Source organism: Bactrocera oleae, chromosome 6, assembly GCF_042242935.1.
Source record: "Bactrocera oleae isolate idBacOlea1 chromosome 6, idBacOlea1, whole genome shotgun sequence".
Lineage (NCBI taxonomy): Eukaryota > Metazoa > Arthropoda > Insecta > Diptera > Tephritidae > Bactrocera > Bactrocera oleae.
This window is the reverse complement of record NC_091540.1, coordinates 59293945-59319071: the sequence shown is the minus strand read 5'-3', so window position 1 is coordinate 59319071 and position 25127 is coordinate 59293945. Positions and strand designations below refer to the sequence as shown.

General features: G+C 35.2%; 3 protein-coding genes across 3 annotated transcripts; 1 reads left to right on the top strand and 2 right to left on the bottom strand.

Annotated features, from left to right (window-relative positions):
* Positions 1–18115: 18115 nt before the first annotated feature.
* Positions 18116–20203, bottom strand: LOC106617025 (probable serine hydrolase). The gene is made up of 2 exons (XM_014233987.3): positions 19233–20203; positions 18116–19160 (listed from the first exon to the last, which is right to left on the bottom strand). The coding sequence occupies exons 1-2, from the start codon at positions 19248–19250 to the stop codon at positions 18234–18236; spliced, it is 945 nt and encodes a 314-aa protein (XP_014089462.2). The 5' UTR covers positions 19251–20203; the 3' UTR covers positions 18116–18233.
* A 104-nt stretch (positions 20204–20307) lies between these two features.
* LOC106617041 (probable serine hydrolase) lies at positions 20308–22770 on the bottom strand. The gene is made up of 2 exons (XM_014234007.3): positions 22430–22770; positions 20308–21426 (listed from the first exon to the last, which is right to left on the bottom strand). Exons 1-2 carry the CDS (start codon positions 22430–22432, stop codon positions 20452–20454), a joined length of 978 nt encoding a protein of 325 aa, XP_014089482.2. The 5' UTR covers positions 22433–22770; the 3' UTR covers positions 20308–20451.
* An 818-nt stretch (positions 22771–23588) lies between these two features.
* On the top strand, positions 23589–24434 carry mRpL21 (mitochondrial ribosomal protein L21). Its single transcript, XM_014234014.3, has 2 exons — positions 23589–23748; positions 23804–24434. The coding sequence occupies exons 1-2, from the start codon at positions 23682–23684 to the stop codon at positions 24349–24351; spliced, it is 615 nt and encodes a 204-aa protein (XP_014089489.2). The 5' UTR covers positions 23589–23681; the 3' UTR covers positions 24352–24434.
* The last annotated feature ends 693 nt before the right edge of the window (positions 24435–25127 follow it).

The window sequence follows — 25127 nt, the reverse complement described above, 5'->3', positions numbered from 1 at the left end:
CTCAACTCAACTTACACATGTTGCGTTACATATCGTCCGTTAGCTGCCAGATCACGCCGACATTACGAAAAGTAATGTAATAAAAAGGAGTTTCCTGAGACTTTCTAATTCGTTGTGCGGAATAATTTATGTGATTGTTGTTAACGGTAGTCGTACGCACCGGGCTATAACATTAGTTTCCCACGAAAGTGTTTATGGATGCCGGTTAAAGTAATTTGCGGCGTCGCTTTGAAACATACACACACACACATGTATATATGTATTTGTTTATACATACATATATTTACTTTAAATAAATGCACATAAATCACCGTTATGCAGTTTAGAGTTGGTGTGAAAGTTTCCGTGTTGCAACAGCTGTTCTTAACTTTACAGCGAACATTATGCGGCGCGGTTTGTTTATGTTTCTGTCATAAATGGCTATACAAAATGCATTATACATACATATTAACCTAATGGGTCTATTAAGTGCGACTGCGAGGCATGCCAAGTCACGCATACGACCTTACATATATGTATGTGTAGCTGTGTGTGTGTGTTTGTTGTAAAAGACAGCTGCTCCTTCGGTATGAATTATAGCGCAGGAGCCGCCAGACAAAGCCACAAATGTGAATTCTAAGTGGTTCTACATTTAACAATTTCCCCATAAAATCCAAAACCCATCATTATATTGCAATTAGAACATATTTTTTTTTAACAAATTAACATCGGTCTTAGGTCCACATGTGGGGACGTCGTATATTGGAAGCTCTTACAATGGCAATACAATGCGGTGTGTTAGAGCCATAGTGAAATTTGCGCTAGCGATTGTTGTTTGTGCAGAGTCAGATAAACTTGTACCACCTGAGAACAATAACATTTATGAATTGAGTTCTTTAGACTTATGAGAGCAAGATAGGTTTTTAATCTCAGTGAGTCATTGAAAAACGGAGCGGCTTTGTGAAGTCCCTCAGTAATACGTTCCTCTATTTTAGATGATTTAGTATATAATGCGGAACAAGGTTGAGCAGATACCGAAGCTTTGAAGAAAAACCTCTTTGCGACGACATGGACTTAATTTAGCTTACTTTTAACTTAATTTAAAACGTACGAGTTGTAAGCTTTAGAAGATAGAATAGTATAAACTTGGATGTAAGAACTGCTTCCAGACTTACCTAAAAGAGAGGCAACATAATAGAGGATTTTAGTTTAGGTTAAGTTAGTGTGGTAAGCTAATGAGTCTCACATAGACCAGTTTTGGTCTTTGGAGATACCAGAAGGATTACAGTTAAGTAGTCCACGAGGAGTGGTCATCCTTTAGGACGCCATCACTTGATGTGAACGTCAACAGTTTCAGCGATAACTTTGCCAGTGTCTCATACCGACCAGTGAGTAAATCATGATTCTATAGTCCCTGCTATCAAGAGTGAGTAGGAACTTTGTGTATTTCTAATATACTGTTTTACACATAACTTTTGTACCACGGTAGATCATTCCATCGTGTTTTGACCTCCCTTGTCATGTTCCTGTACAGATCGTCGAATAGACAATGCATGGGCTCATCAATGCCGGTCAAGTTTTCGAATGACAGCCGTACACCACTCATAGCAATTTCATCCGCCACTGCTGTCCTGCTTACTAAGACACTTTTGGCCGATATTTGAAACAAGTTAATTTCCTTGATTGCTGCTTGGCCATCCACGTATATATTATATTAATTCTGGAGTTACTTGCTGATACATTATAGGCCAGCTCCGCAGCTTTCCCGCTGCCCAAAAACGTCTACTTAAAACATACTGGATTAGTCCCGCAATAAAAGTCTGCTTTATGCAAACTGCGGACAGTATATCCGCATACCAACTCCGTCTTCCATTTTTGAGCCATCCGTATAAATGTTTAATGCGTTGCGTTCTGCTGTTAAAGAGGGTTTTCGATCAAACTCCAACCCAATCATGTACAAAGAGCCATTTGGCCCAATTTATTTAATTTATGTAAATTTCGACCAATATTTTTAGTACCTACAATAAGAAATAATATTATATATCAGCAGAGTTTTAAATGCAACAGTTTGGCTTCTGCTCTCCTCATTTTAAAGCCACAAATCGAGAAGTCAACTGTAGTCAAATTACAGAAAGGATACTCCAACGATCCAGAGCCACCATGAATTTACGAAAAATTTCCAGAAACTTAGTCCTGACCCAATTTTTCGGGCAACTATCCAAATATAGGAAATTTAGTCCATTTATCCGATTTAGGGAACACCCATTCCCGAATTAACTGCTAGTGTATGGTCGCCATCATATTTGGTATAATTACCCAGACATTTTTCAAAGTATATCCTTGAGCGCGACCTAAACCAATTTTCACATGATTCGGTAATCACCTATTAAAAAACGAGAGAATCGAGATCATGAACTATTCAAACAACTTCAGAATGCGTGGGCACTAATAGTAATATTCAAGCAGCATTTCTAACAAGCTAAATTGTTTTTCAACGTCTCTTGGTTTCAATTCATATGATATCCAATTTCTTTAGTTATGAATGTATCCGGCTCTTTTTGTGCTCCTTTTGAACATTTCAAAAGGGCTGCTTGAGTGACTTCCAAAGATTCTGTGAGTTCTTCTAGTATTTGCCAACAATTTTCATTAAGCTCCAGTTCTTCATCTTCAAACTTGTTTAGCCGCCCAGGACGTTCTTTGTCTGCCAAAATCACCACTTTCGTGTAAGCTACATTTGACACGTTCGCCTAAGCCTCATTTTTTTGTTTTATAATTTTTCTATAAACCCAACCAGATGCTTGAAAAAGCCTATTGAACAAATGAAACACTTAATACAATACCCTAAAGCGCCTAAAACTACGCTACAATATGTGAGTTTCGTGTGCATTAGCCATAGAAATTAAAAAATAACGCAGAAAATAATGAACATAGCTTACTGCTGACAATTTTTTTTTGTTTATTTGTAATTATAGTTTTTGTTGTATTTTTTGCTCTACCGTCAAGCTTAAAATCATTAGCCGATCATTAGCTGGTATTATGCCACATAATAGCGAGTTATTTTGATCTAAGCTGCTTGCAATTCAATGGACCTATGATTTTCCAAACATCATGATAATAGTAGCACAAAAGCTCGTACCGCCGTTATGACTATAAAATCATGCATACACCACGCACATATACACACGGACATTTAAAAACGAATGTGTATATGTGTGCGCTATGGAATAGGCACTTTTGCCTAAAACAATACGTTGGTAGTAATATCCCAGTTGTGAAATAACTAGAATATAAACAGCAGTTCCGCAATTAAAACGAACAATACATTGTTAAAACTGTGTGAGCGAGTTAGTGTATGTGTGTGTGTGTACGTGCCTGTATTGTGCACAAAAACAATAAACGACAGACTCGTTCAACTATCATCTGGCATAATTGTGATTTGCAACATGCTTATGTATGTGTACCTATGTGTTATAAAGTGTATATACAAGTATGTGTTATACATATATGCCTATCAGAATTGAGTGTGTCAGAAGTCGCGGCCTTATTGTGTATTGTAAATTGTCATCAGAGCCGTTAGTTAGTGTTTTGCTGATTGCAGCTACTGCAACAATAAATTCTTTTGTCGCTGACATTACACATAAATTACGTTGAGCTCTGGCAACACGAGTGGCAGTAAAACAGTAAAGCAGTGACTAAATAGAAAATGTATGGGCATAAGTGGGGAATGTGTTTGTGAGAACAAAAATTGCATGCCAGTTCACATACATGCATACTTTATAGTTGTAAATACACACACACACACACACATATATATATATATAAAGCAAACGCATACACATTAACTCTTACGTGGCATGGCATGTGAAAAAAAAGCATTTTTGCATAAATAAATCCATGTAAATTTGTGTTTAATTAATTTATTTCATTGCACATATACATACACATACAAACATATATCATATATCTTTCATGTATAACACAAAAATACACACGGAAATAAATAAATAAAAATTGAGTGTATATTACAACGAAACCTTGCGAACTTGGTTCATTTGCAATAACATGTCCAGTCCTTGAATATTTACAAACTCATACATACATATTATAAACCATCTAGTTTATTTACGATATTATTTCTCTTACACATTAATTTTACTTTGAACAGAGCATGGCGGAAACCCTATAAAACATGTATATAGATGAGCAGCGTGACGAGCTGAGTCGATTTAGCCATTTCCATCTGTCTGTCTGTATATATGCGTTGTGAAATTTTGCGCACGTTCTTTTCTCTCACAGCAGCTGTTCATTTATAGGAACCGCTGATATCAGGTCACTATAGGATATAGCTGTCATACAAACCCATTTATCATAATCAAATTCTCATAAGAAAAAATTTTATTGGCGATGATTATTATAGCTTCGGTGTTTTTGGATCCTTTCAAAGAGATCGTGCACCAGTCCGATTCGATTTTGATCAGCTATATATATGCAAATTCTCAAAACATAAGATATTATCCTTAAATTTCATATCTCTCACTTTTTTTCATGGTCATGAGGCTTGTAAACCTTCTTAGTCTAAGATATTACCTTATGTTTTGAGAATTCTGATATATATATCTGATCAAATTTGACTCGAACTGATCCATCTTGTCTTCCTTCATGCTGTGGTTCTTTGTGACTGAAGCTCTTGTAGGATCCCACTTGTTTATGTAATATGAGTTCACTCAGCCCATATCAAAAAAGAGAAGCTTGACCAAAGTTGCAACGATTGTTTGGTACTTTCAATTGATTTTTGTTGTCCCAGAAATAATATATCTGATTAGCATATTACACAAATAATCATAAAATTTTAAAGCAAATAACTTGGACTAGCTCCAACACACACAGAATTTGTTTTTTACTTAACTAGATTGACCCCAGAGGCTGCATTGGCGTCAAAAATACTTAGTAGAAACCGAAAATTTCTAGAGACTCCTCACACAGCAGTAACCATATTGTCTGTTATGTTGATTTTTAAGTAATAAAAGCGCCTTGATAACAAACTAGATTAAAAAAGTACATAAAAAAGAAAGAATGTGATCCGGCTGAAATGATACAATTTAAAAAACAAAAGCGGCGTCTTTTGAGCGCAATTTCTCGTTAAGCAATGGCCGACCAGATTTTATAAATGAAAAGAACTACTCATGAAAATTTCAGCCATTCGAAATCTGTTTGAAACTTCCGGTGCTATTTTTTTAATGCCATATTCGTATAGGTAAACCGTATACCACTTATACTGTCGTCTTCCAGTTGTTATAACAGTTTTTAAAACAGATTTTTATTTATGATAATTCACGCTTTTTTTCACAACCCAACAGATTTGTCAAAACATGCTTAAAGCTCATCTTAACTGTAGCCATATGTGGAAAAATTGTTTCATCAATACAAGTTAGTATTATCACGCATACTTGAACGGACTTTGATATATATCGCTAACACTTTCAAATAAAATTAAAAAAATAGTCTATAATGCTTTTCAGATTGATGAATAAAAAATTTTTTGACTATTATTAAATATAATATATATATTTAAAGATAAATAATGATAAATCTAGAAACCAGTTGAGATTAATTTTTAATTGTGAAAGAGCTTTATAAGGAGAAAGAGCTATAAGACATAATAAATATTACCACAACTAAGATTAACTGTATAATATCCAAATATAATATTACTTTCAAAATAACTTAATTCGAATAGACTGTGAAAAACATTTCAAAAAATATTTGAATACATTTTGCTATTTCGTTGGTTATAATTATAACTATTTACTCATAATGGCCAATTGATACATACCTTCATATATATTTTTAATATATATTATATATACATATGCTACACGTGTGAATAACCCATTGGAGAATAATCCAGCTTTTTTTCTTCCTTTTTGCATTTTATTATTTTCTAGTTGCTTTGATAAAATTTATTAACTCTTGTATGCAACATAATAGGCTTTGCTTTAATTTTACGTTAAATGAAAAATATTTGTATTCTAATTCAACTTTATTGTTATAGAAGTTGCCGGTGAAAAGCTAATTGTTGCACTACCACAAATAGTTACATTCATATTTGTATGCTTGTGTGTGTGTGTGTGTCTGTGAGTGTTTACATTGTTCGACATTCCAAGTTTTATCTTGATTAAAAATTTAATATTATAACACACTGTGTTGTTTAGCAAAACGAACTCTGAGAGCCCAGATGGAAATGTGCGCGAGAACTTGAAACTTGGTTTGTTACTGCTCTGCACGATATATGTATGTATATATTTGGTGCATGCACTCTTGTCGAAAAATTGTTAAATCTTTGTCAAAAACACAACCAAAAAGTCTTCAGTTGAGTAGAATACAAGAGTGGTGGATACTTCCAAATATCTAACATAAGACAAGCATACAAATTATATTAAAAACCAAACAGAGGATGTCAATAGGCTACCTTATCGCAGCAATGTCATAATTCTGTCATTGCTACAACGTCCGATGTGTTTTACGTGAGTACCTGCCGTCGACGGCCTTACCTCACGGTGCTCCAAAGCACAACGTATCAAAACAATGCGTTGATAAGCGCCCCAAATAATACGGTCTTTTTGCCTAATTTGGTTACCAGTGGCCAGTGTGTAGGGGCACACCGACCATCTTGGTAAGATTCGCGGCCGACCTAAGACCTCTTCCGTTTTCGGGTACGGAACCCAGTTGCTTGTGCAACTTCTTTTTTCGAACTGAAATTCAGTTCTTCCAGCATTTAGGTTTAAACCACAGCCACCACGATACTCCCTAAAGGGCCGAACCCAATGAGCAGATTGTACCGAAGTTCAAGGGCATTCTGCTCCCCGTGGTACCAGAGTTGAGTCTCCGGTAAGACTGTGTAGCCGAAACTACTGCCAGTTGAGCTCCGTCTTACTCAATGACTGGTGACATTTGTCGCTTGAACTTCAAATGTCTTTTTATTTGGAATCTCATTTAAAGTCTATAATATTATTTCAAGCTGAGTATTATAGCACTATTTCTGACATCATTTACTATGCTGATATTCCTGGGCAAACTAAAATAACAGTCATAGGGCATTTGGCTTTTAGTCGCCTTTACGACAGGCATGCCTTACCGCGGGTAAATTCTTACACCTACCCGCAGGGGGATGTCATTGCTACAGTGAAATTTTACCCCGTTTCAAAAATCTGTCAAATTTATGACATTATGACATGTTGAAACTAGTTAATGTAGATTGTATGAAAAGTCGTTAAAATTTTAATTGGCGGCTTAATGCTATTTTAAAATTTTTCCTCGATACATTGAAATCACCTTTCCTACCTTAAACCTTGAAAACCGTACTTTAAACAGTAACTGTCATACAAACTGACTAGTGAAAATCTAGTTCTTATATGGAAAACTTTTTAGTTGACAAAATATCTTCACGAAACTTAGCATACAATAGTCAACACGATAATTCTACAAGCTTCGTATGTATTGTTCAGATCGAGCGATCATAGCATATATCTGCTATACAAAATTGCTGATCAAAATCAAGATGGAGATCCTTTTACTTCTTGTCTCTTGTTTTTTTTTTGTTTGTTTTATATCATTTCTTTTAGAAATTTTCCTTCGCTTCAACTTTCCTACAGGGTTCTAAACACTTTCATTCAACTCAAAACACGAACGATTCATTGTGGCATACTAAATTACACTGGAAGCGAAAGTTTTTAGTCACAACATGAAAAAAGCAACTTTCACAGAATTATAAGCACAAACACATACAAGCAAAGAGTGACATCCATACACATACAGACAAGGATGTGAACCATTCGCACCTGGAAAAGTGAAGTTTACAAGTTTACGTGTGTTTTGTGGTGGTCACACTTACGACTGTACCCTGTAGACATATATGTATGTATGTGTGTATGTGTGTTTCTTGGTGTTTCTGAAGTCATTGCGGTGATCGCTTGTTGTTGTCAAGGGGTATTGTTTGGACTAACGCCTTTGTTAAACAACACATTGCACACTGCAATATTCTCACAATAGCAACACAGGAGCCATGTATATTAAGTTGCAGCATGGCCACTAGCAGTAGAAGGGAAATTGCACACAGCAATAGCAACAACACCAATACAAGAAGCTTTGCTGTTAGGTAATCGGAGTGTGGCTCATGGTGTCTGGAAGCCTTAAATTACTTGGTCGCTTTGTTCATTCGTCTATTCGCATTACTGTTGTTGTTGTTGCTATATAAATGAGCACTTTTTTGTGGCTGTGTCTGTGCATGTGTGTTGGTGTGTTCTTTTGTGTTTATTTTGCACATCAGAGTTTTATGTTTCACAGATGAGCAGGACACAGGATGACTTCAGGTGAGAAATGCAACGAACCTTAAAACAAGTGATGTGACAAATGCAACTACAAGTCAGCTGTACAACGGTACATTTACAGCGCTGCATTGTGCTGTTAGCATTTTAAAAGTTTTTCATCGTTTTTTCTTTCTCATTTCTATTATTTTTTCTTTGGCCAGCTTGTTGCAAATTGCTTCGTTGTAATTAATTTTCTGTTCGCAACAGTTTTTATCTCTGTGTGTGTATGTGTATTACTGTATCTGCGTCAATCTCTCGCCTTTACTTACAAATATAATTTTTTGCTCTCAGATTTTCAAATACACCTTTTAGGAGCGGATTACAAATGCTCACCAGTTTTTTCTTGTATATTTTTTCCTTTCTCTCTGTACTTCTAAATTTTCAAATAAATTAAGTTTAAATTTCTACCGATATTTATGGAGTTAAATTACTACCTCAATTTAAAGTAAAATGTGGAAGTTTATGTGTGTAAAAGTGTAAAAAATCTGGGACGAAACGAAAAATTGTGTCCTTAGGTTGCTTTTGATATTTCGGAATTTGGCAACCCTAGTTTTGCAATCTGGTCTCTCACAACTTTATCTTGACATTTTTGATGTTATTTATACCCAGAACGATTTGACACACGAGCGCTATTTGTGTTGTTTACAGTAACTTAAAATATTCAACTCGGCCACAAAATGGAATTAAATCGCAAACATTTTCGTGCGATTATTTTTGACAACTTTCGACGTGGATTAACTCAAGAACAGTGCATCGATAAACTAAATCAATTTTCGGCGAAGAAGCTCCATCAAGGAACAGTGTTTATCAATGCTACGAGTATGGTGAATTCAAACGAACGTGAAGGTCAACTAAAATCAGTGGTTGTTCTGGAAACTATAGATGCTGTGCCCAATCTGATATTGCACGATCGTCATGTAACTTATAGGGAGATTGAAACAAATATAGGCATTAGTGGGACAAGCAAACGTTCAGTATATCATGAAAATTTGATTTGTCAATCGCTCAAAACAAAGCCTCGCGTGAATTGTACGTAAAAAATAAACTAAGATGTCAACGTCCTTTGACACCTGAAGAGTCGGTTGATGCGATCTGCATGTTCGGGAGGTACCTCAGTCAGTGTGGCAAAAGTGCTTCGACAATTGGTTCAAACGCATGCAAAAGTGTTTAGATCTTAATCTTATCAGCAATGAGTTGGTTCTTTAAAAATTCGTAAAAGTAAAGTTTTTAACCGCAACCCACAACTCTTAAGCAATTAAAGAAATATTTTTAAGGAAAGCGCAGAGCATTCAATGAAACTCCTCTCACACTTTCATATATAATTATTGCTTTAGATTGTCAAACTAATCAAAGATCACATATAGGTGACGTAATTTTTAAAAACTATAGCTTTCATCCTCGATTCTGGCTTATTTGGTCATAGTGGAGTTTGAAATAAACTCTTCCCAAAATTTTCTATTCATTTACCACGTTTAAACTTGAGAACCTTCAAAATTTTGTTCGAGTGAAAGAAAGCTGAACTCGTTTGATACTTTCAGTCGACACAGTCAGTCTCACACAGAGTCAACAGTAGAGTTTAAGAATTTTCAGTATCATTTCCCATTCCCTAAGTTTTCGTATTTGCCTGCAATTTCTATTTTTCACTTATCAGCTGTTAAATGGGGAATCTTATTAGTTCACGTCAGGCATATCCAAGCTACATATCGACTTTAGGGCAATATATCTGAAGAATTTCATTTAAATATCTGACTTCCCTAAAAACTAACGATAACCCTGACAATCCTTAAGTGGATGTAGAACGTTCCGCTTATATATTGCTGACTGTCGGAAAACGGATATTACTACTCTCAGAAAGTCTGATTAATGCCTTTTTTGGAAAGCGGAATGAGATTTGTTCATCTGTTAACCTGTCTGAACTTGTTTACAGAAGTAGTGTACTGAAATGTAAGATGTTTTGCTGTTTTAGGTATTGTTATCAATATAAATTTGACACAGTAAATATTTTTACTATTTTCTCAAAATACCATATTATATAGTAGATTAGCATGTCGTCAAGAAATATTGACAGAGAAAACTTTCTTGCAATAAAACTATTTATATTTGCCAAAAATGTCTTCTTCATAATCTATAAACCGTTTAGATTAGTAAGAGCCATTAAAGAAATGATCGACCAGTGAATAAATAGTCAGCAGTATTTTGATGTTGTTTGGGAAGTAGCGGACTCTTCTAGTATTGCATATGAATGTTTTTGGAGCAAAAGCCAGTTTTTGTACATAACCTCAAACTCTTTAATGGGCGTGATATACTGAATAATACAAATGTGCAGCTCAGGGAATTCTCAAAACAATTTCTAAACATCATTTGGGCTCATCTTGCAGACTATTCCGAATTAATACAAAAATAATTATAGCAATAAATAACCTTAAACAATAGATAAAAAATTGTGAACGAAATCAAAGTATATTTTTACTTATAAACACAAGCAACGCTTTCTATTTGTAACATCGGCCACTTTGGCAACAATTCAATGTGTCGTCTAGACGTGTGTTATTTATTGTTAACTGAGCAAGAAGAAATTCCATACTTCATTAACAAAGCGAAAAAGTAATGATTTGACCAAAACTTTTACATTAACTTGAACACATATACTTATATTTTGGCGTATTGAGGTATTATTTGTTTGCATGCATGCGTATGAGCCTTTGCGTGAAATAAATCGATATTTCGAAGTTCAATATACTTTTCTTAATTGTGTCACCGCATTGTGGCAAATCTTAGCTAGAGTTCGAAAAAAGATACAACGACTGCAACACAATAAAGAATCAGTGACATAAAACATATACATATATTTCAGAGCCAGACCTCACAACTGGCTATAAACTTAGCTCTTACAGAACCTTACACCAAACAATACTCATAAAATAAATTACGGGGGACCTCAATAGAAACTCGGATTTTACTATTCCAAATACGTTATAATATACGTAGGTCTTTCTAATTATTTGACGACATTATTGACTACCTCAATTCAAGGAAATGATCACGGCCACATAGAACGATTATCACGAAAAACTCAGGCTGATGTTTCTATTTGTTGATGATGAAAGATTTAACGAGCAGTTTGTCGCTTCATGGTTTATTAAGATGAAGAGATATTAGTTGGGAGAAAACAAGAAACAAGTTAAGCTGGTTGTGAAGAAACGACAACGTAAATACCAATTAAAAAAATAAAAATAATAAATTTTTAACAAAAAACGGCATATTTTCAAAAAAAAATTTTTTTCTTATAAAAATTAAATATTTTATTCAAACTCTTTATAATTCCAAAGATACACGTTTCACAAGGATTTTGTGTTATTTTCCAAGGAAAATATTCAAAACTCGTCCATTACGATGTCGATTCCGGCTGTGACTCGAAAAAAGGTACCTCACAGCAGAACCGCTTCTTCTTAAAATACGTGTTTTAACTAACACTATAATCTAGGTATTGAACGACGAAAAAAACAAAAAAGTGCCGTATTTTTGGCAGACGTTTTTACAAAAAAATTGCAAATTTTGGTGAAAATTTCTCGGTGTTTTTTTTTCTTAAATAGTTGTAATTGAACAAAAAAATATTTAATTTCGCTCAGCTAGAGCATATTCAACACAAACTTCTAGCCAAATACGATGACTTTCGTCTGCGTTTTTCAAACTTAGCTTTTGTCCAACAATAAATCACACATCAACAGTACTTTAGAAAAGGTTTATCGTACGCTATAAAAATGATAACCATTCACAAGACTAGATTTTAGAACAAGGTTCTTAAATAATTTTTACAGTCTTTAGACAGATATAAATACAGTTCAACTCTGGTTACGTACTTTGAAAGACGATTCTCCTGCATATCCTCCGACATATAGTAATCTCTATATACATCCAAACTTTTTTCATTAATATGCAGTAACTTTTGATTACCAGTCAAACATTTAAAATTGACATTTATAGTTTGCAAATTTTCTCTCTCAAACTTTTTGTATCAATCATTAAATCATCCCAACTCAAGAGATGAACCCCTTCTGTACAAATAAATGCCTTACAACCAATCATAAATGCAAAATATTGCATTAAGCTTTCGACAGAGTGGATGCTCCTTAAATCAAAGCACACTTACAACGGTCTTCTGCTAGTTTATGTTCGTCTTCTTCTTCTTCTTCTGTTTAGTTATTGTGTGTAGTATTCTATGCACCTGTCAATGTCATTCCTTTCTCGATCGATTTCAATCAGCAAAACTGCAAAGAAAAATCACTTCGCGCATTCTCCCTCTCTTTCTCGCTGAATGAGCTTCCACTCGGCTATAAATTTATTCAAGTTGCACTAAAAAATGCAAATTCTTCTTGTAGAACTTTGCAATTTCTTGTTTTTTTTTTCCTCTGTTTTCTGTTATTATTTTTATTGCTACTCGCTGTCAGCCAACGCTCGTAAGTTAAGCAAGCAGTGCAGTTCGGCAGAAAGTTAACTACAACGATTCCTTTGACATTGGCACGAGCCCCTGGATTGGCACTCTGCAGTTTATCCGAGAAGCGAGTGAACAATATGCAAAACTGAAAATAAGTGCTCGAATCGTTATTTGAAATTCATATCTTCTTGGCAGGGTGCATGCTTACCACGTACGTCGGCGCTTACTTGCGTGCGAAGTAACGGTACACGCACACTCTTGTCACATGCACAAAGGTACATTTTCGTAATCCATGGCCGAGCCGCTCTCCTTAACCCACCCCTGTGTGCCGCTCCTGTTTACCCCCAACAATTGAATGCTTTCATTGGGACCTCAAATAGGTCAGATGGGCTCTGTTTGCTCGGTTTGCTTTGTTCGCTTTTGCGGAATTTTGTTCTCACGTCGGTAAAGGGATTCTTCTTACAGCCTTATATATATATACAATATATACTATATATATACTATATATCTGTGTACATATCTATTGGTTCCCCACATTTCTGCGCTGCCATGTATGGTGCCCTGCATTGACACTTTATTGAGTAAAGTAAACGATGGAGTGTGTGCCAGTGTACCAAAGAGTGCAAATATGTACAAAGCATAGAGTTCCCGAGGAAGGAAGAAAGGAAAACGTGTAAGAATGCACGTTTGTCGATAAAAATCGAGCATTGTTTGTGTGTATGTAGGCACTGTACCAACCTGATCGTAAGTCGAATGTCAAAAAGTCAGTGGACGTGAAAAATTTGTATGACTTTATGTGGTCGAATATGCTTTACAGTGTCTAAAAGTGTGCAGACCTCAAGTACAGTTAGAGACGACAAAGTTAAAGCCAAGCAAATTTTTGGAAAATATTTAAAGAGTATGATATTGTATGGGTGAGACCGCGGGCGAGTGTTTGCGGTTAGGTCGAAATCTGGTGAGAATTTTTAAAAATACTACCTCTACCAAAACTCGCTGCTTACTAGCCCAACTTCGAGGTTAAAAACATCTTTGTCAATAAATTCAAACTATATAGGCGGGTCAGTGGTGATTCCGGTTCTTAACGAATAAAAGATACAAGTGGCTCTTGTGATCAATTTTGACCCCGACTGGTCCATGCTAACTGACGCGAAAAATTTGTCTAGCGATTTATAACAGGAGTTCGAATTGTCTATAGACCGCTGTTAATGACGATAACATGAAAAAAGTTAAAGATACAGTGCTTGAAAATCGTCGATTTGGCATCATAGAGATAGCAGAGGATCTCAATATCATTTATGATCGACTCAAACATTTTGGTTACTGTTTTGGCAATGATGCGTGAAAATGCTAAACGCTTAACCTAACTTTACAAAAATTACATCTTTTTCTAAAACGACGTCGGGTAGTGACATGGGTTTATGAATATGACATCAAACTCTCAAACAATCTAGCGATTGGCGCTCCAAAAATTAATCGCAACTGAAAAAGCAAAATTTGTTAAAGGCACTAAAGGCCATCCTAGCCGAGACTTATAACAAGTGTATGGAAAATTTGATTAAACGTTGGTAGGATTGTACCGGCTCAGAGCATATTTTTAAGGCGACTCTAAATAATTCCATGTCAAACCAGATGAGATTGCTGTTAAATGTATCTATCTACTTTACTTAATGGACTTAAACGTGGTTATCAAAAGTTCAATATTTCTTTCTAATTCTCTAAAATATGGCTGACTGAAAAATTTATTGTCCATTTTCTGGAAATAACGCTGTAAAAAAATTTTACAAAAGGGTTTTATCTAAAACTGAGTACGTGCTACGGCGTTATGTTTCGTTATTTACGCTCTTATAATGACCAATAGTTACCCAACTTCGTAGGAAATAGTCATTGTGAGTTTGAGTGACGATCTGACAAATCTCAACAAATATGGAAAAGAACGTTTGCTGTAATTTCTGACAACTGCCAGTGCTGTGACATAGAGACAGAAGAAGAGGTACAATTATTGGATTCTCTGTCGTGGCATGGAAGCAGAAAACGAAATAAAATCCTTCCTTCCTCGCTTTATAGGAGGTTTTTTTTGGAAATAATAAAATAATGGAAAAGCTTCGGGTTTTCTGCTCCCAAAATCTTGTTTTTATAGTTCTTTTGATGTGTAGTAGTACTCTAATTATAAAAATTCTAATTATAAAAATCTCTTAAAGCATTCGAGTTACATTTAAATACATCTTAATAAGAAAAAAAAAACTACTAACAAGCTACTGAAGCTTGCTTGCCACTTCCATTGTTTAAAACAAGCACTCGTACACTATTGACCTAATCAATCAAGTTTGTTAGTGCTAAAAGAGAGCGAATTAAAGTCATTGGCATATCTTCATCACGGCCGTCAACAGTCTTCCACTCAGTCATTGCATACATAAATCTTTGTTACATACACCAACACTAATAATACCGACATAGAGCTATATGCATATATAAGGAAGAACCTTTAGCATTCGGCTACTAACAATATTCTTATGTTCAACCACGCAGCGGCAGACATTTTGGCCGTGGGGTGCCCAATTAATGCCATTTCATCTCATGTCGTAGCATAGAAACAACAAAAAACACTTGGGTGTACAAAACAGGAAAACGTATTTGCGCTAAGATCGATTGGTTTTGCTTTCTTACCGAATTATGTACGTATGTATTAATCGAAGATATGTGTGGAGTCTTATATCTTTGACTATATTTATTTCGCTTCATTTATCTCACATTATTATTACTAGAGAGGGGTTTATGACACTTCATATTAATACGAAGAGAGTATAATAAGATTGTGATTTTGCTAAATGCTCGTCAAAACCCGTTGTCCTTTGTATTTGAGATATAATATTTTGTATTGCCTAAAAGCTTCAATCTACTTTCAACTGGCTGAGAGGTTTATTTTGGATGGGTTTTCAACTCTCACCTTCTAATCTCATTTCATTGTACCGTTATAAACAAACGTTAATAAAATTATAAATAAAGAAGGACTACTCCTTAAAGCGCTATCTTCATATGTAATACATAAATTATTATTGGTGAGCTCCAGTAATCATCAAGTAATGGAGTTCAACTGCCGGAAAATGGTAGAGATTACAAGAACTTGGGTAATTATTTTAATGCAGTTTACATTCGCGGAGAACTCTGGGTACTTAGCTGAGAGTCCAATGATAATAATTTGCGTTGAAAGGAAGCTGCTCGTATAGGACATAGTAATTGTGGCTAAAACCAAATATTTGAGTTATTTTACTTTCAAAAGCATATGAATTAAACTGGTAAACAAATGAAGTTGTGTTTTATAAAGTTTCGAAACTATTTGTTACTTATTTGACGTCGTTAATTTCAAATCTACTCTCATTTTCTTTCTAGCAGCTCTAGTTTTAGTGATACAGGTACTTCTGGAAATGTCGTTACTCGGCTTAGTTGAAGTAACTTTTAGGGCAAAAATTACTAAATTTCATAAATAAACCGCTATGTCTACATTAGGAAGAACTTGTTTAAATGATACGAATAGGTTTTGTGCTATTTGTGCTGACTATACAAGTATGTTTAAGGAATGCCGTTATATGCTATAAAAAAAGCCTATTTGAACTACTTTGGGAAAATAAAATTTATAGTATAATACATAACTGGCTGATATGTCTCGATCTTAAAATGGTAGATTTTCTTTTGAGTCAACAAGGAGGATATAACAAATACCCTGTTTCATGTGCTTATGGGATAGCTGAGCCAAGACACTAGACTAAAAAAGTTTGGAATGTGAGAATGAATTTAGTACCGGGTAGTATGAATGTGATAAATGCCCTTCTAATAACCAGAGACCGCATTATAGTATTAACCCCTCTTCATATAACGTTACGTCTAACACAACAGTTTGTAAAAGCTATAAACAAGGATTTAATTAAAAACACTGAAAAAATTAAAACTGGTATTTTTGACGGTACTCAAACCAGAGAACTAATAAAGGACCAACATTTTACTAATTTTATGACATATAAGGAGAAATCTGCATGGATTAAATTTATTTGGGTTGTGCAAAATTACTTATGAAATAAAAAGTCTCCAGACTAACATACATTCAACGCATTGAGCAGCTCATATTGCACTTCCAGAGGCTAGGATGTAACATGACCAACAATATACACTTCCTCAACAGCCATTTAGACCGCTTCCCAGAAAATTTAGGCGACTTAAGCGAAGAACAAGTAGAACGCTTTCAACAGGATATTCGCACTATGGAAGAGCGATACCATGATCGTTGGAATCCAAATATGATGGCTGATTACTGTTGGAGCATTCAAAACAAGACTGACGTTTCTACGCTTGCAAGAAAAACACATATGTGAAAGAAAGTTTTTTTCATGTTAAGTAATATATTTTATAATTCTAAAATTGTAATAATTTTTGACTTAAAATGTAATATGTTCATACCTAGAAAACTAGAGCTGCTGGAGAAAAACTGACTACAGATTTTTTTTTTATTTATTGACGATACCGACAGATCTAGCCCAACATGAACTCGATGTAGTGGCGGTTTAACATTGTATTTCCGAATAATATGTGTATATTATAATTATAAAAAATTTGGAAGCTTTCTTGATTCAATTACATTGCAATCTACTTAAAAATTGTCAGCATTCACCATTCAAAAGTCACCACGCAACATTACCCCAACTGAAGAAATTTCTCCTTTCGCATTCCTCTATGACGCCGGTTTCACCACAGGAGAAACGATATGAAAATTAACATTGGGGAAATGGGTTTCTCCTGCGTTTTGGCTATTACTCACCTTAACGATAGAAAAATTAGTGAATGGAAAGTTATTGCATGCGATTTATCATATTTTTGTAGTTATTGCCAGTTTCACTTCCAAAATAATATTCCGGTTTAAAAAGCGCTTGATCTGTTTTGAAAATGATTCTCAAATCTTTAAGAAGCCTAAAGAAACTGAGATATATATCAGCATTATAATTTTCCTATCACGATAACTATCGCGTTCGCTCTTTGAGATATAATGACTTGAAATTTTGTAGGCACTTGTCGCAACTGTTAAATTTGTCTCTCTCCAAAACTACGCGCATGAGATTATCCTAAAATTCCTTATAGAGAGAGAAAGAGATAGGGGTTCCCCAAAGTGATGCCTAAAAAATTAAACCTCTGGAGTCGAGCTTATAAAAAAATGCGATGCGAAAAAATACAAGCTGAGATTAGCAGAGAACAATAAACAGAAATATGCAGCAGAAGTCTTGGCCTTCAATTGATATCCCAAATAATCCGAAGCGTTGTGTGGTTCCACCGAATTTAAAAGTTTAAACTCAGCTACATCTTATTACCCCACGAAGCTTTTTTCAACTTAACGAATTTCTAGTGAAAGTTCCGAAGTGAAAACGAGCTTACGATACCTTTTTTTTATTATTATTCTAAAAAGCTTAAAACTAGAGATTAGCCTCCGCAGGTTTACACCTCACTCCGCCGTGCATACGTAGAAAACGCACAACATACGCCGCCACTTTATCAGGACTATTCAGGTGAACATGATGCTTCTCACCTTTCATGACATGAAACTCGAAAGTGGGGTTATTTACACGCAGAATACGAAAGACATCACTTAGATACTCCACCTCTATGTGATACGAGTGCTCAGCTTTAATGACGAGGTAATGGATGTTACGCAAGCGTTTAGCCAACGCCAGCACCAGTTCCGGCTGCGTAAAAACCATTTCCATCAGCTTAATGCGGGTATCACGTGAGAAATAATACATATCCGAGTGACCCTCGGCCAGCCGAACGCTACGCTCCAACAGATACTTGCAATGTTCCAACTCCACCGATTGCTCTGAACCACGATACAGCAAATCAGTTAAATTCTCATAACTGTAAAGTGGCACCGGCGCTGGCCCACGCAAGCGATCCTCTTCGTTCAGCGCCTTGTCCGTTATCACGGACATCATATCGATCTGTATATGCGGCGGAAAATATAGCGTGGTCAACGCATCAATCGCTATAATCACATCGACTGTGTTCGGAAAGAGTGCGGCATAATAAAAACTTAGCGCGGCACCCAACGAATGTCCCAGAAAAGATATTTTACGCCACTTGTAATGGCGAACAATACGATGCACGACGCGTAGAAAATCGTTAAAGTGATATGACATGCCGGCAGGAAAGTGCGACGAACGTCCGTGACCGGGCAAATCGATAGCCAGAATGGGTCGCTGCGATGCAATAAGTGGCGCCAAACGTGCGAAACTGCCGGCGTTATCTTGCCAACCGTGTAGAGCGAGCAGCGGCCGCCTCAGCGGATCGCCATACCGACATGCCGCTATGTAACCCCAGGGCATCGGAATTTGCAATTCAACCGGCTGGAGTAAATAAAAATAAAGTTTTAATAGAACATTTTCACTACCAAAAGACGATGCGCTAAATGCACTTACTCGGCTCTCGCCCGTCATTACGTTCCACTCTTTAAGTCTAACGGCTTAGCTGCAACTATGAATTACAATACTTAGAGCGCGCTGTATGACCGTCTACGGCTCTCCGCTTGCGCAAATGAAACAATTCTCTCGTCAATGTAGACGTGAACATGTTATTTTTCATAGAAACAATTTAGAAGAAGCTTAATATTTAAAGCTTAGGTCAAGTGGGCGCTCGTGCTGTGCCAAAATAAATAGAAAAATGTTTAAAAAAAATAAACATTAATGAACTTTGATGCCACTTTGTTGGATCGCTTAGGTGATCATAGGTAATGCGGAAGCACGCTAAGGTACTTACACTGTTGCACAAAAGTATTCGTTACGTGGTTTGTTAATTTTTTTTTTTTTAAGTTGATCATGCCCATTGAATAATCACAAGTTCAGACCAAATAAATTAAAAAAAAAAAGAATTCTATGCATATACTTATATGTGTTCTGAATATCTTGGAAATATTGAATATACAAGTAGGTTTCATTAGCATTTAGAGACTAGTTTTGGTAGAAATTCGTTTGATGGCGAAGGTCTTCACGCAATCCATTTAGCCAATACTCTTAATCTATTCAGATTATTTATCCAGTTAAGATTGGAGAAAAATAATCGTATATTCCGTCCATTCAGTTCCTTTTTAGATCTTAGAACTTAGCTTAATTTATTACTAGAATAATGGTGAGTTCAGAATTCTAAGACTGCAGTAATGGATCTCCAATTTAATCTCGTACCACGCGAACTAGTCTAACGATTTTGGAATTAAGCGATATGTACGCGTGTAGCGTGATCTCTAAAGCATATACCTATATACATAGATATATGTGAAATATCTTGTTGATATCGTAAAAGATTTTCATTGATCTGCGAACCCAGCAGCATGTTCTGTAAAACTTAGAGAACCGCAGATGAAATACAAATGGGTGGAATCCACAAATTGCCGGAAAGATGAAAAAATGTTATAGCTTCAGATGGCCAATACTTCGAATAACTGTAAATTTTTTTCTTAAATAACCTTTCAAATTTAGAAAACAAAAAAAAACGCACAGATTTAATTACAGATCCCGAATGTGACGTATACTTTCTCTCAACAGTGTATGAGCTACAACAAACATTAAACAAATTTAATAGATGTTTTAATATCCGAACTACAAACTTTAAATATAAATTAAACTAAAAGCCGCGAATTCAAGTTTACATTTTAGCCTTTGGCCGCAGCTCACTGCCAATATTCGACTGTGCTCCATTGCCGAGCGGTAGTGGACGATACCGCTTCAAAAACGGTATGATCAATTTCGCAACAAGTTCAGGCTGGTTCAGATGGAAATGATGTAAGCCGTCAGCAATTAGATGTGTTTCGAAGTTCGGATTATGCTCACTCAGCAAACCTATTAACTTCATTGTGTCCGGACCAATATTGCTTGAAGCACCACCCCTTAAGACCATATGAGGCAGCTTTGCTGCACAAATACGCATAACCATGGCTTTGGCGAACGGCTCCTGGGCATGCATATCGAATAAATGCTTGAGGCGTGTGTCGCGTGAAAAGTAATATCTATCGGAAAATTTTCGTGATTTACTTATGTTACGCTCTAAAATGTATTTACAGTTTTCCGGAAATATCGAATGGCCAGAACCCTCGTAAAGCTTATGCTCACATTCAGCAAACGTATAGCTTGGTGCTTCATCGAATGCTGTTTCATCGACGAGGCGTTGATTGTCGCGTAATGCCTTGATCATTGAGTAGCGTATCATCTCTACAGTTAAATCTGGTTTGATAAAACGTCTTACGACCACATCAATGCTGATTAGCACATCGACTTTGCTTGGATATAGGGAAGCAAAGTAAAAAGCGACGGAGCCACCCATAGAGTGGCCCATCAGTGATATTTTAGACCAATTATATGCCTTCATTAAACGTATCAGTACGCGTACAAATTCAGAGCTATGATATATTATTCCAGCAGGTAGATGCGAAGAGTGACCATGTCCAGGTAAATCAATGCAGAGAACACTGCCGGCTGCTTCGACGAGCAGCGGCGCCAATTTAGCAAAGGTACCAGAGTTATCAAGCCAACCATGTAACGCGATGAGCGGTTGGATCGACTGATCGCCATACCAAAGTCCGGATATGTGACCCCATGGTACTGGGATCTGTATCTCTGTAAACTGAATAAGAAAAGTGTGGTTAGTTTTTATTGTGAAAAGAATTATTATCAGCCTAGTCCTTTTTGATACAAAAAGTTTGACTTTATTAAAAAACTCGTTACGACAGCTATTCGATGTTCCGCAAAATATCCTAAAATTGTATTAAATTCTGTTCTCATCAGAATTATCCATTAAAAAGAGCTCGAAATAATATTGTTTCACACATGAATGCTGAACAGTCTTTTCGGTTTCATGTTTCAAAAATATAGAAGCTCGAATGAAATTTACCCCGGAAATTTATCCGTAACTTGTACAACTTCCTCCGATTCACTTATATTTTGTACCATCTCCTCCATCCGATGATGAAAAATTGGAGTAAATATTGGCATGCTTGTATTGACTTAGGAGCCAATTTTATAGGGGATTAGTAAAGATTAGCGCGAGTGAGAAACGCGAGTGAAATGAAATCTACTTTCTCAGTGGGAGAAACACAGACCAGCAAACGTTTAAGGAATCTGAAAAGTAGTGTTTTTGGCAGTCCGGGTCAATTTCGATCAGTATATTCAGGTATAATTCTTATTCTATAAACAGTTATCAGTTTAAAAATGACTGTTATTGAGATTATCAACCAGTCGGTAAAACGGAAATCAATTCGTCCGATCGTTTTGATATGCCAATTTATAGCACAACAATTATTCCGATAAGTTTAATGTGTTAAAAATAACCGTTAGATAAACATAAACAGAGTACAGAGATTACAACTTATTGAGAGAGTTTGCAACTTTTAACTCTTCTCCAAAAAGTTCGACATACCAAATGAAATATTTTACTGTGCTGTTTTATGATTTTTCTCTCATTCTCCAGTCAGTCATTGCCATTGTATAAATCTTATAATTATATAAGGCTTATACAATGGTCATCGCCGCCTCACTTTAAAGTCCAGTAAGCATACTGTATATAGGTAAGTATATATTCTATATATTAGTATTCACTTATTTGTTATTTATTTTGATATTTTACTCACCATTGCAGCTTTTCTTCGTTTTATAAAAAAGGAATCGATGATTTTATTGAAATTTAAAGAAACTCCTAACAATAAAAAAAAATATTCCGACAAGTTTCGTTGGTAACAAGCAACTAATTACCAAGGATGAAATGATGCGAGACTCTTTGAATCGAGAGAGAGCTGTCAAAACCCACATTTTTTATAACATTTGCCAATCATGCCACTGTCGAACGAAAATGGATTGGGTATTATAAAAAAAAATTGGGGGTATTTTGCATTTCGATATTATTTTTAGGTGCTCCGTCCCCAAGTAGGCCTATATAACGCATATACATCCCTATATACGTGTATTTATATTATAAAATTTTTAAAAAATCATATAACATAAAAAAAATTGCATATAAATAAAAAAAAAATTATAACAAAGAAACAAAACAAGTCATAATAAAAGATCATGGTTTTATAATGAACGTTTTAAATTAAATTAACAAATAAAATTTAGTTGCACGTTATTCAAATGTATTTGTGTCGTTCCTTGAAATTTCGTTTCGCACTGCTTTTGTTAGCTATTTTTGGCTGGTTTATTTCTGGCATCCCGTTTTTTTTGACATCAGCTGTTCGAAATTCCCTGATTTTAATAATCAGGGAAAGAGAATAACAGAAAAATCAGCGAAAATGAGAGAGTCTCGCATCATGTCATCCTTGTAATTACAATCAACCGAATACTCAGAAAAAACTATCAAATTAAATTGAGAATCAGACAAAATGTATATTTTAATTTTTAGAGAACTATGTGAGATAAGAGTAATATATTTTAACCAAGAGAGCGCGCACTCAATTAATCGTCATACAAATGAACAAAAGTTTAAAATCAAAGCTTTTGAACAATTAACCCATTAAGGGCTGCTATCCAAAACTGATAAAATAACTGTAATCATAACAGTAAATTTATATTTAGAAATCAATTACATTAACTTTACTACTCATTATTGAAATAAAAAAGCCACTTAATATAAGCACAGATTTAATTTCATATTATTTCTCTATTATTATCCAGTATTTAACAAAAAAAAATATATATTATATATATTATATATAAAATGAGCTCTTCTTCAAAATTGTATTTCACCACTTTATTGTGAATGGCACATGGCGGCGACTGTCAAACAAAAGCAGCAACGGCATTACAGCTGATTGTCAATTCGTATTTTTTATGGTTAGAATGAAGTGTTTGTGCAATAGTTCATAAAACCCAATAAAATTGAATACAATGGCGTTTTTGGCTAAAGGATTGCTTTCGGTGGCGCGGCGGCCTTGCTTCATTAATAATTTAACACGTAATTAAAGAAATCACTATGCAATTAGCAAATTTTCATTTATTTCCCATTGCAGACTCATTTCGTGCGCTTAGCATTACACAGCGCCTGCTGCAACAACAAAAACCAACTTTGGTAAATGCCGCAGTTGTAGCAAATAAAAGTGAAAAGATTTCAGAACTCGAACAAAAAGAATGTCAAGATGTTTTCGATAAAGTTAACAAACAACTTGACGAACGTAAAGAGGGACGTTTGTTTGCTATTGTACATTTGTGTGGCAAACAATTTAAAATAACAGCTGGCGACATCATACTAGTGGAGGGTTATTGGCCACCAACAATTGGCGATGAAATTCGTTTGGAAAAAGTGATGTTGGCTGGTGCAATGGATTTCACCCTAATTGGCCGGCCAATACTGCCAGCCGGTTTGGTGAATGTGAAGGCGACAATTATTGAGAAAACCCTAACGCATACGAAAACACATTTCAAGAAGAAGCGCAGGAAGCAATACATGCGTATCAACTTCCAACGTTCACCAAATACAATGATCCGCATAAATTCAATTGAGGTTGAGCAAAAAGTAGGTGGTCCTTCGCAAGTAATCAGTGAGCCACGTATTTTTTAGTTGCATTTTTTCAACTGTTGTATATAAAGTGTATCAGTCAATAAAGTAGTTAAATCATATTTTGTTTTTAGGATATACGAAAAGTGTGCGTTTTTTAAAAAGTCAAATGTGTTTTCCAATTTCATCAGTTTCTGATTACTTTGTGTGATTGTTGAGCCTTGTGTGTCCGAATTGCTTATTTATATAATTCAGAGCCTCATCTGTGTAATAAAATACGATTTCTGTTTATTAATTCTGATGATATGAGTTCTGACCCCTACAACGTTTGGTGAATCGAGGACCGCTATTATAATCTATGTAAAACTACAGTATTTTTCCATTTTAGACCATTCCGAAAACTAGTCGATTTATACCAAAAAAGTTTCGTTAAAACATAATTAGGGGTAGGGTTCGTATACTCAACAAACTCACCACAAGGGGAGTTAATAAATATTTATATGGTAAATATGTGGAACACATAGCCGCATATATGTATGTAAATCAAAATATGTAGTAAGATTCATGAATGCAAAAAGACAATTTTGAAAAAAAAAGAAATAAAATATTACTACCAAATACTAGGCTAACTGTATAAAATTTTCAAATAAGTAATTGAATAACGGTTTTGCTATGCATCAGTTGTGCAAGTTCAAGTGGTTCTTGAACATCATTTGTATGAATGACTGGAACTTATGGAGATGATTTAGCAAATCGTGTATAGGAAATAATTTCGTATGCATATAATATAAATTTTTGTATGCATCACACAATCACACAATACACAAATGTGTGTATAT

Excerpts from the sequence above, each read along its gene's own strand:
- mRpL21 (XM_014234014.3), top strand. The coding sequence starts at position 23,682 with ATGGCGTTTTTGGCTAAAGGATTGCTTTCGGTGGCGCGGCGGCCTTGC. Across the intron at positions 23,749-23,803 it reads CTTCATTAATAATTTAACAC|ACTCATTTCGTGCGCTTAGC; the intron begins GTAATTAAAGAA and ends TTCCCATTGCAG.